The 12,438-nt window shown below is 37.9% G+C and overlaps 1 protein-coding gene and 1 long non-coding RNA gene across 10 annotated transcripts in view; one reads left to right on the top strand and one right to left on the bottom strand.

Annotated features, from left to right (window-relative positions):
• The window catches only part of LOC129427296 (uncharacterized), an 81,725-nt gene that overhangs the window by 22,123 nt on the left and 47,164 nt on the right, over positions 1 to 12,438 (bottom strand). The window lies entirely within an intron of this gene.
• Positions 1 to 12,438, top strand: part of pde4cb (phosphodiesterase 4C, cAMP-specific b) — a 115,805-nt gene that overhangs the window by 78,142 nt on the left and 25,225 nt on the right. The window contains exon 1 of one of the 8 annotated variants that reach the window (XM_073875833.1): positions 11,488 to 11,714. The exons of the other annotated variants lie outside the window; for them this stretch is intronic. Coding sequence (XP_073731934.1) covers positions 11,626 to 11,714 — 89 coding nt within the window. The 5' untranslated portion in view covers positions 11,488 to 11,625. Of the gene's footprint in view, positions 1 to 11,487; positions 11,715 to 12,438 lie in introns of those variants that run through there. 8 annotated transcript variants of the gene reach the window in all.

The following is a 12,438-nucleotide window of genomic DNA, read 5'->3' as shown; positions in this document are numbered from 1 at the left end:
CCAATCAGAGCAACGGAGTGTGTGACATATGTTGAAATTACGTCTTTGCAGCCTGACCGAACTGCTAGTTATTTCGCTACAATGACATTAACATTGTGATACTAAGTCTGAGTTAGCGAATGTACATCAACACCTACTATGTTTACAACATTTCGTTTATATCACAACATTAAGTATTTACTAAGTCATACAGTAAGACTATCTCTTACCATTTGTACGTTAGTTGAACTTCATCCACGACGATACCCATTAACGTTACGTTGGCTTGAAAATATTGGAGCCTAGCATGTCCCTCCACTTATTCAGCAACCACGATTCCGGGCTTCCGAAAAGAAGCTGGCAACGATCGCTAATTATATCCATCTCGTCGTGCATGCCGAGTTGCATCGCCATCATAACGTTACCCATTTCAGTTGCGACCAACTTTTGCCGAATCGCGTAGAAAGGACGACAAAAACATCCAACAAATGCCTTGCTCGCGTTTCTCTGTTCCTCTTTTTAAATCAATGCTCTGTCGATATCTTTTACAACAGATTCAATGTCAGAATCCACACATCTGAATTCTACAGCGGCAGCCATTTCGTTGTAAACAGATTCAACACACGCGCTCTTTGGTGACGTAGTTCATTACGTTACTGTTGATTATCTGTCCATCATCGTATAAAGCCCGCCCTGACAATTTGATTGGTTTGACCAGCTTTGGGTCTAGCATAGTAGCTCCTCAACGCAGAAACGCCAGACCGATCTTCCCGTTCTCAAAATCTTGTGGGCGGGGCTAAGATCGGCTGGCACCCAGGCTACTGCTAAGCTAAACTGCTGTCGAATCACAGCACACTAAACAAACTACACAATCAGAACTCGATACGTATTTCTGAAGGAGGGACTTCATAGAACAAGGAAGACATCAGATCGTTTTGAGGACAGTAAAAACAGCGCTATACAGATAAGTCAATTGTGTGAAAAATACAGTTTTTTAACACGTGAAACATGAACACATTTTATATTGCGAACTGTAAACACAATCAAAGCTTCAAAAACACAGAAAGAACGGGAGCTTTAAAAAATAAGTTAATAGTAAGAAAACTAGAAAAACTTTATAAATATATACACAAATTTATATCTATAAAACCCCACTAGGCAGGTTTAGCTCTAAAAACAGTCTAAAACACTTTTTTCCAAATTTGTTTAAACTGTCTTTATATATCAATACATAACTAAAATGTAAGTACTCCGAAAATGAGAGCACAAAAATCGAGTGTCTGTGGACCTCTCGCGACTGTTTTGGACGCAGCTCATTTTTCCATTCACTCAAAACCCCTCCCTTCTGGGTTTCTTCTAAAGCCACGCCCCCAAAACACATGAACGCGTGACGCTGACCGGCTCTGCAGGGAGAAGCATTTACCAGACGAGCGGAGAGTAGGAGTGCATGTAGTAACATCATGTTACAATCACATGTAATAATACACCTAACTTTATCACTATGAATATAAACAGATAGGATGGCTTTAGTACTCACTATTAAGCTAGCATATAGCAAGTTTTTTTTATTACCATCAGTTACACTGTGATGAAGATGAATTTTGTGGAAGATTCATAACATATACAGTGTTTTACATTTAAGAGTTTCCGTGATGAAAGCATTGTTGACTCTGATGAGGACTACACTCCGGAGACAATACCGCTACCGCATCGTCAACTCGGGGAAAAGCCACGCGATATTTACTCTCGTTTGATTTCTTCGTCTATTCCTTTTATTTTGCCTTGTTTGCCTTTCGCTGACTAGATATGCAGGTACTGTGAGTTCTGAATGCTCTTTCTCTGCCGTACTTTTGCTCTTCCTAGATTTCGTGCCTCATGCACTTTTAAATCAGTCAGGTGTGGGCAGATCCCGTAGCAACAGGGGTGGTGCCAAGGTCGTAAGAGAGGGTGATAGTCGCGCAAGCCAATCATTTGCTTCGTCCGGAATGGAAATAATGAGCTGTGTTTAAAACAGTGGTGAAAGGTCTACAGACACTCAAGTTTTATACTCTCTTTTTCAGAGTACTTGCTTTTTAGTTGTGTGTTGATATGTGAAGACAGTTTAAACACATTTTTAAAAAAGATTTTTAGATAATTTCTGCCTATCCTGCCTAAAGCGGACATATTATGAAAATCTGACTTTTTCCATGTTCCATAAGTGCTATAATTGGGTCCCCAGTGCTTCTATCAACCTAGAAAATGTGAAAAAGATCAAAGCAGTAACTTAGTTTTGGTAAACCATTCTCGGCAAGCATGTGAAAAAATAGCTAATTAAAATTTGGCTCCCCTTGTGATGTCAGAAGGGGATAATAGCGCACCTTAATCTGCAATATCCAACCATGGCACTATAATTAAGTGCAGAGATCAGCTCATTTGCATTTAAAAGGATACACCAAAAACGGTACATACGTACTCTGGGGACACCAGAGATTTATTTTATGTGTTAAAGGTGACATAGAATGATTGAATGTGGTATTTATTCTTGTTCTGTGATGTGACGTGTAGACAAATTTTTTTGTTTGGGTCTGTAATGCCTTAGAAGCTACCTAAAAACCTCTCTCAGATAGCTCTATTAGGGTGGGGGATTTTAAACAAGTGGTTTTGCACCGATTTGGCTCCCCCTACTGGCTTAAATTGTAATCTCATTACTGATTGGCTGACTTGGCTGCCACTCAAAGAATGTAGCCAATTATTTTAAAGTTGAGGGGCAGTGAGATGCCTGTGATGTCATAAGCATCAGTTTTTCAGATTGGGCCGTTTTCTGGCTGCCATTTCTAAAAGAGGAATTTCTATGAGACTGAGATGTTTAGCATGTCTAGCACTTTTTGTTTGTTCGTGAATGCGGGTAGCCTACCATTATTCAACAAAGACAAGGTAAAAATGGTTTTTCATTCTCTGTCCCCTTTAAAAAAAGTCTTGTGAAATGTCCCTTTTAAATTAAACATACCTAATGCTTATGAAACATATCGTATCCGTTCTGTATTGCCAAATAATGCCAAAATCCTTAATAAATCTTTCACTTTTCTTTGGAATATTTTTGTAATGAGAACGGTCATTTAGGCAAGAAAATGAAAGCCAAAATAAGCAAAATTTTGTAAAGCATTACAGTACCCAATAAGGTTTGAAGCCATTCAAAATTGTGCTTTCTTAAATTTCTTCGACGCCCGGATCACCAGCTTGGGGGCAGTTGCTACTTTCATTCAGACGTCCGTGTTTGTTCAGATTGACATTTAAAAGACACATTTCTAAACTAGAACTCATTGCTGTTTGACGCATGTTGCTTGTTAAGGCAGAAACTGATTCATGGCCGTTTGTTACACAGCAGGATTATTGGGGCCACGTCCGGACCACCTATGCTTTCCGTATGTCTCTTATTCAAAATGAACTTGACACTCACCAGTCGCGACTGTCGTCTGCCGCATCCCGCCTTAAAAGGTTTTTAAAATATGTCTTTTATAATACTATATAAATCATCATGGTGGCCAGATTGTTAACAATATAGTTATTTATACAGTTTGTGGCTTCTGTTGAAGTATATACTGTACTGTCTTATAACAGCCTCAGGGCTCGTGGTCGATCTGTCTTGTAAAGCTGATATATTGTTGCCATTAATACATTTCTGTATGACAGTTTACACAAAAAAGTTAACAATTTTCCTGAATAGCAAGATTTGTGTCATATGACTTATAATTAGCATGCATTTCGTATAGAGTACTTTTATGACACTTTATTAGTACATCTTTGGTGACACTGTAGTGTACTTCACAGTACTTTGGCCAATGGTCATGGTGTGCTTCCACTAAAGAACAGAAACCAAAGTCATACGTGTTCGAATCAAATGACTTTAAATAGTTTCATAGCTCTGCTGAGGTAAACATGCTAACTGGTATGTCTTAGTCCTCCTGAGCTCATTATCGACTAATTTAGGCAGGAAGTGGCAGCGGCCGAGCTCGATTTACTCATTTATTGAAACGTTTTGATTTAAGCCACATCTGCACCTTTAATCCGTCCCTCCAGAACCGCTTCATGCATCCCATCATGCATTGAGCCTTTATGACTGGCCACTGTGCAGGCTAATTGCCTGTGCTCGGTAACCGATGCGTCCTGTCCTGTCATGATCGAAGCAATGTTCCAAATAAAGACAGAGCCTTAATAAGAGCCAGCAGAGGTCTCGAGTCTGAGCTCTGGACTACAGCTGCTGATCTGATGAGACGTGGCACAAGTGCATTGTGGGAGAAGAACTGTCCCCATTACCGCAGACCTCTCATCGCGCCCTTCACACCAAGAGCTTATCGATCCCACCATCCTCGTTCTCCTCTCATAACATGAGCACCCGGTGTTATTGGTTGTGTCTTTTCTGAGTCCACAGCTTTATGTTAGCCAGAGCACAAACAATGAACACGACCTTTAATAGTGAACTAGCAACAAGACCACAATGTCGTTTCAGAAGAGGGGTGGGCCATAAATATGATAAACCGGTAGAAATTTGTCAATCGGTAGAGATTTCGGACTATCTCTATTGAGATAGCATCCGCTGCTTATTAAGCTCGTAAGGATTTTTGCCGCTTGTTTTGCCTTAAATATAGCCTGGTTAAAACCAGACCATTCTCAGTAGTAACTGAGTTATGGTCTGGCAAAGCTTCATAGACAAATCATTTCCAAAGGGGCGTCACCAACGGACGTTGCTTAAATGCCTCTGGGCGCAATTGGATAGACCTAAAACCAATCAGAGCGATAAATAACCACTACCAGAGGGCTCTCGCTTAGACCCATTCCTTAAAGGAATATTCCATTTTCTTAAAAGAAAAATCCAGATGATTTACTCACCACCATGTCATCCAAAATGTTGGTGTCTTTCTTTGTTCGGTCGAGAGGAAGTTGTGTTTTTTGGGGAAAACATTGCAGGATTTTTCTCATTTTGATGGACTTTGATAGACACCAGCAGTTAACGCTTAACTCAACACGTAACGGAGTTTCAAGGGACTATAAACGGTCCCAAGCGAGGCATAAGGGTCTTATCTAGCCAAACGATTGTCATTTTTGACAAGAAAAATAACAAATATACACTTTTAAAGCACAACTTCTCGTCTAGATCCTGTCCTAAAAGCATCAGCGTGACCCCAGTGAATACGTCATGACGTCAAGAGGTCACAGAAGACGAACGCGAAACTCCGCCCCAGTGTTTACAAGTGTGTTGAAAGAGGACCGTTCCGACGTTGTTGTATGTCAACTGATACTAATTAATGTCTTTGTGTCAGTTTATTGTTTATAATGGTCCGCAAATGTGTGTTTTATATGTAACACGTGACCTCCCTACGTCACTACGCATTTACGTTAGGTCGTGCTGGACCGGATCTAGAAGAGAAGTTGTGCTTTAAAAGTGTATATATGTTATTTTTATTGTCAAAATAAAAATCGTTTCGCTAGATAAGACACTTATGCCTCGTTTGGGATCGTTTATAGTCCCTTGAAACTCCGTTGAAAAAAACTGCTACGTGTTAAGTGTTAATTGTTGGTGTCCATCAAAGTCCACCAAAATGAGAAAAATCCCGCAATGTTCTCCTCAAAAAAACATAACTTCTTCTCGACTGAACAAAGAAAGACATCAACATTTTGAATGACATGGTGGTGAGTAAATTATTTGGATTTATCTTTTAAGAAAATGGAATATTCCTCTAAGCCACCAAAGGGGCAAGCTGGTATATCAGACTTTTGCCGAATCCAGTCAGTAAGACAGCGATTACATCTTCTTTAGATATCAAGGCTTTGAGTGTTGTTTTTTGCTCGGGTTTTAACGAAAACGGAAAATTGTAAATCGCTTAAAACAGATGTATAGCTGTTTCGAAGGAGTGTTGTTCCACGGCGGCATCTATCTTTGTAATGTACAAAATCTGCTTCACCATCGCTGCGCTGTCGTCATCGTGTAAAGACCGCCCCAATGTTTCTCATTGACTGATTAGAAATGGGCTTGAATGGGCTCTTTGCCAGACTGACCTGCAGAGCAAATCTAAATTTGCCAGAAGTTGTCTGGGTTTTCCCAGGCTATCTTAAATACATATATGTGTCAACATTTCCGTCTTTGAAAGTATCCTTATAAACATTACCATTATTAAGAGAAAGTAAACAGCTAAATGAGAAAACACATGTGTAACAGTATATTGGATCCGGACTTTGGTCTTAAAGGGGAAGTTACCTAATTTTGCTCCTGTTTGTCACTCATGTTTTTGTGAAAACCTTTCACTGCTCTTGACTAAAACACTTTTCTACCTTTAATAAGATATACATAATTATTTATTATCATTCTTTCATTACTGACTGTTTATCTTAAATGAGCTTGAATTTTGTTTGTTTATATCTTCTTTTTTTATGCTTGTATAAGTTTTTTTTTGTGAGAATTATGAAAATTATATGGCATTACATATTTGAATAACATAAAAAGATAAAAAAACTCTACCATGATACATATCGTTATCGTGATATAAAATGAAATATAATTTTGGTCATATCGCCCACCCCTACAAAGTGATGTTTTAAAACCTAAATTAATATGTATTTTTATTTTTGGAATGATTTTTTAATCATTTTAACCTGACACCTCCCCTCCAGCAAGCTTCGCATTTGATTTGATGTGAAGGGAAATTCTCAGTTCAAAATGTCACACAACTCTGACTGTAATTAGCTGCACGTTTCTCAACCGGATTAATATTCACAGCTGATGACGCCACTTGGATGTGTGTCGAAATGCAAACAAGAACACGTTGACTAGAGTATCTGAACGGTGTATGATGACCTGGATAACTGGAGACTCTTCACGCACATTGCTTCATTTAACTTACGAATACAGTATTTGTACAAGCGGTTTGCTTTATGGCTTGAGTAAATACTGTGTGTACTAACATTTACCCTAACTAAGCTCATCTATCTCTTTATCTTGGTGGGTGTTACTCGTCGGTATTCTACGTCAAAGTATAATCATCTGATAACATTACTGTACCATGACACTGCCACAGAATTTTCAGTGAGGGTTACTGAAGGACCAAATGCGCTTTTCAGTTTCCATAAAACTTATTTTAAATCATACTTGTTTAAATAAACAAAACTGATCAGATTATCTGATAAAAAAATGTTGTGACTGAATTTGGCTACAAATGCAAATATTAAGCAAATGATGAAGATGACATCTTGGGTGTATTAATATATCAAGATTTTATTTATCTTTAACTCTCAGAAAAAACAATACAAAAGCTGTCACTGGGACAGTAACATTTAAAAAGGTCCTAATATGTACCCTATAGGTACCGAAATGTATAGATTTGGTACCTTTGATGTAGCCCAGTTGTTCCCAAACTTTTTCAGTGTGTGGCCCCACTTGTGTACAGTGCATTCCTTCACGGCCCCCCAAAGAAAATTTGTGACAAAAAAAGGTTCTAAAACTCAATTTTAATTAAAAAAAAAACATTAAATTATACAAAAAAGTAGTGCTTTTTGTTAGTAGCATTATTTTTTTAGGTTAAACCACACAGAATTTATGATAAAATAATGTCATAAAATGTCATAAAACTGGGGCCCCCTGGCACCATCTCGCGGCCCCCAGTTTGAAAACCACTGATGTAGCCTACTAATATGAACTTTTTAGGCACAAAGGTGTACTTTTTGAAAGTGTACCACTCCAGTGTTCTTGGAACAATCTTTTTCAGTGATGAACAAATTAAATTTCTGAAAGAATTACAGTATGATGTTTTGCATTGTAACCATAACAAAGGACAGCAAGCCACGTTTGTTTACTATTAATCATTTAGACTAAATGCGCAGGCGAACTAGTGAAGCTGGTGTAGCAGGCTGGTTTTAGAGGGGTTTTTAGCTGGACAATAAGCTGGTCTTAGACTAGAAGGCATTAAACCAGCTTAATCAGGGGTGCGTTTCCCAAACAACGACGTGCTGAACCAACATAGTACGATGCATCGTTGGAGAAACGAACTACCTTGTCACAACTGTTTCCCGAAAGCATAGTAACTTTGTCGCACATTCGTCGTTTGAACCATGTTGGTTTAACAACATAGTTGATGATGTCATGTGGGAGGTGAAGTACTAATTCATCTGTTCAAATCGATTTAATGTCAGATTATTGCTGTAAATAACATATATTGCATCGGAATATCGGATTTTGTTATGGTGATTTAGTTATCTGTTGTTTATTTTCAAGATATTTAATTCACGTGCAAGTTCCCTCTTACGTCACTCCTCCCAGGGATTCCCCAGGGTCCCAAAGCTCGTAGTCTGCGCACATGCCCAGTTTTCAAATGCAGCGCTTTCATTCTGTTTACAAATTTAAAGACGTAAAATAAAATTGTAATATATTTAGAATGATGGATATAGACTACTACATGTTTTTTGCTTATTTTGTTCAAAAGCATGATCAACGTAAGTCTACATATGATAATATGTGAAGAGCTGTCGTTCAAACGACACAAGTTAGCGATAGAGTTTGCGAGTGTTCGTTTGAACGATGGTTTCGGGAAACACCAAATCGTTGAATGATGTTAGTAAAGATGGAACTTATGATGTTCGTTGGCTAACGATGCTTTTGGGAAACGCACCCCAGGCTGGAAGCTTGGCCAGCTTGTTTAAGATTGAAGAAGCTGGTTTAACCCTTGTGCATTGTTTAAATTCACCCCCCTTTTGTGTTTTTAGTGTCCAAAAAGGCCACTAAATTAAACGGCTGTAAAAATGTATCAGATTAATATTTTTTCATTTTTTTTACATAAATCTGTTAATCAAAATCAGTACTGATCAAAACTACCAAATGTTTACAAAAACTCCATGATTTTAACTGTTTAATTGCCAAGTTCATAAGTGATGTCACTGATTTGGGGGAAAAACACAAAAAGGAAAAACCACAAAGAATCAAGAATATGGTGCCATGGCTCCGCAATCAAAAAATGTTATAATGGGGCAAAAAAAGCCACAAACAATAAATGTGAAAAAGGTTAAACAATCACTTTTTATATTGAAAATCAGTCATTTTGTGTGTGTTTTGAAAGTCATGGAATTTTTGTAAACATTTGGTGGTTTGTGTCGGTGCTGAGGTTGATTGGCAGATTTATGCAAAACAAATAAACTAAAAATACAGTTTAATTTAGTGGCCTAAATTAACAACACAAAAGGGTAGTGAATTTGGACACGGTATATTTTTGAGTTTTTGCAAAATTTCAAAGCATTTTTTTTTTTTAATATGTGTAAATATAAGATTTGTCATCATTCCATTTGCTTAAACACAGAAAAGGTTGTGGCCAAATTAAGACAAAAAAAATGGCCCCAACAACAAATAAGGGCTAAGATGGTCCTCCCAACCTGGCAAAACTGGTTAATTCATTCCCGCAACCTTTTTTTGAGATTTTCACAAAAGTTTCACAAAATCCTTTCCAGGAAAATTTTCTTCTAAAAATATATAACTATATGTATATTTAAGCAATATCGCTCGAGTAGGAGTGTGATATAGCTCTATATCATCACGGCTGTGATTAGGCCACGGCCTCGTGCCGGAGGCAATCACAGCTGTGATGATATAGAGCTATATCACACGACTCCGAGAGCGATATTGCTTTTATACAACAGTTCGACGGCACACGTTTGAAAAACGTAAACTAGAAAACAACAACGGAGTTATTTTAAAAGCCTCTTTAAAGAACTACTTCTTCCGCCACGGATTTGAGAGCGGCCAGAATGACAGGAAACACTTTCGGCTGCTTTGAATGTCATAATAACTCAATGGACGGAAAAGCCGTTTCTTTATATTACCGTTTCTTGGTCACAAAGTGTAGTTTTAAGATTAGTTCAGTCGAGAATGTATCTGTATTATATTTAAATCTGCAGTCGATTAGTAAAGATAGCGCCTGTTTGAACGTTTGCTTAGTGAGATTCGGTACGAATGAGAACCAAAGCATGAGCGGACTTCAGTGTTCACTCGCCCCGCTGACCACCGCCCTCTCTGGGCTACATCTCTGAAAGGGATTCCCTGGCTCTCATGTTGGCCTTGTTTGTTTATGATCGTCAAAATGAGATCAAATCAGCAGTATTTGGTGTCTTGATCAAACTTGTACTTGTTTTTTTATTCATATTTAGTGTCTTTTGTGTTTGTTATTGTTTTGGCGCGAGGTAAAAGTTAATAAAACTATACTTGTGTAACGTTACTATTGCTTTCGCATTTATTCTTAACGCGATACGAGCACTCGATTATTATTATTAAACTTTGTTCTTGTCAGTACTATATAAAACTTTTTTTATAAGTGTCAGAGAGATGTTTTTGCATGCTGCTTATAAATATACCAGTGGCGATATCTCATAACATGTTTTAATAGTCACGTCACGATAAAGTAAATGATCAATGTACACATTTAAAAGCTGCGGGGCTTACCTGCAGTTCCACGGTGTTTTCGCGTTCTGATAAAAGATATAGCTCCAGAAAAAAACGAGTGTTTATATTCCTCTTTCCAAGTGTTAATCGTCCACACGATGTGACAAGACATTTCTCCCATTAACTTTAACGTAACATACAAGAGCGCTGATCTTTGAAGGAATAATAACTTCCGATTTGGGATTCACAGACTGATTTATGAGCTAGTAAACTAATGAGACGCACGGAGAGTGATTCAAACAGCGCGTCTGTGTTTTTCCATTCAGAGATGAGCCTGCTTAGGACCTCCATTCACTAGGTGGCGGAATAATACGAAAGGTGAAGCGGTTACAGTGCCGTTATCAGTACAATATCGTATAGCTCTTAGCCAATCAGATCCGAGAACCAGAAAGAACTGTTGTATAATTATGAATATATAAATGCACACACATGCATGTGTATATTTAAGAAATATTTGCATGTGTATAAACATTTGTATATTTACATAAAATGTATATCAAATATAAATATTTATTATATCAATTGATTAGATAACTTCTCAATGGCGGGGAAAGAGTTAAAGTCAAACTGGTGGGTCAGCTGGTCTTCAAGCCACTCACCAGCTTGGCCAGCTAAAAACGTGTCCAAAACCTCTCTAAAACCAACTTGACACCAGCATTAATATAGCTAACACCAGACTGTAAGACCAGCTTAAATCAGCCAACCAACTTAGGCTGGTTTTAACCGTATTGTTTAGTAGGAAAATTATACATTTAAATGAGTTATAGTATACTTGTGTTTAACTGTCATGAAAAAGTGCAATAAATGCAAAAATACAGTTTTAAAAATCTAAACATCATCTTTCATTTTCAATGTCTTCTCTGTTGAGCAGCATGTCTGTTCCTGAATTTCTCTGACATGCTTCACCGTGGTATTCAACAAATCTGTCAGATCACTTGACGTGCGTGTTGGGACTTGTGCATTGGCAAAGAGCGGAAGCACTGTATATATATATATATATATATATTTGTGTGTGTGTGTGTGTGTGTGTGTGTGTGAGAGAGAGAGAGAGAGAGAGAGTATAAATGCTAGTCCCTGCATTTATCCAACTAAAAAAAGGTCTTTAATTGAAATGTCAAGGTAAATTAGTAAATGTAAACCAGTATTACATCATTATGGTCAGGGCGTATTTAATATAGTAAGGTTGGCAGTAAATGTGTCGTCCAGGATCCTTATTAAAAGTCTGGAGAATGGCAGTCTACCCGCGAGAGAGACAGTTATTTGACCAAAGGCACGTACGCTGGTGAGTTCACTGTTGCCACATATCATACAAACTCTGCGCTGTTTTGTCAATCAACATTTGTACTTTGCTCTTCAACACTCTGTGGAAATCCTGCTGCACAGATGCATAAGTTACGAGAAAGAAAGAATAAAGGCTGTTGTTTTTGGTTTTCTGTCGGGTTTCTGCCAAACGTCTTGTCTTGCGTGTTGTTTTTTCCTGTGGCACATTCTTTTGGTCCCCTGTCTATGAAGAGACAAGGCTACATAGGAGCCACCAGGAAAAATATAACCTGTTTTTTATCCCACTGCATAAAGAGAGGAACAGGGGTCGGGTATGCCCTTTCTTTGAAATGCACTTTTTTTTTTAATGATAACATCTGTGCAGGAAATCTTCAGTTGTGTAAAGGCCCGTTCACACCAAGAACAAAAAGGAAAACATTCACTTTATTGCATGATACAATGCATCTGATAATACAGAATGACCTGCTGTGAAGTCAGCATGACATCAAATATGACCCTCTTACATCCTCAACACATTATCTATTGGTGCACGTGAATGCAAATCAAAAAGATGTGTTGATAGTCTCACTTCTCATCATAAACCTGACTTTGTTTTGGTTTTATTGTTCGGTGTGGGTTTTTTGATTCAATGTTTTATTTATTTGTTTTAGAGATACAAAAGTGATCATTTAATTCGGATTTTTTATTGTAGCTTTACAGTAAACACAAAATACAGGCACATTTAA

This window comes from Misgurnus anguillicaudatus, chromosome 14 (genome assembly GCF_027580225.2).
Source record: "Misgurnus anguillicaudatus chromosome 14, ASM2758022v2, whole genome shotgun sequence".
Taxonomy (NCBI): Eukaryota; Metazoa; Chordata; class Actinopteri; order Cypriniformes; family Cobitidae; genus Misgurnus; species Misgurnus anguillicaudatus.
This window is presented reverse-complemented; position numbering and strand designations above follow the sequence as displayed.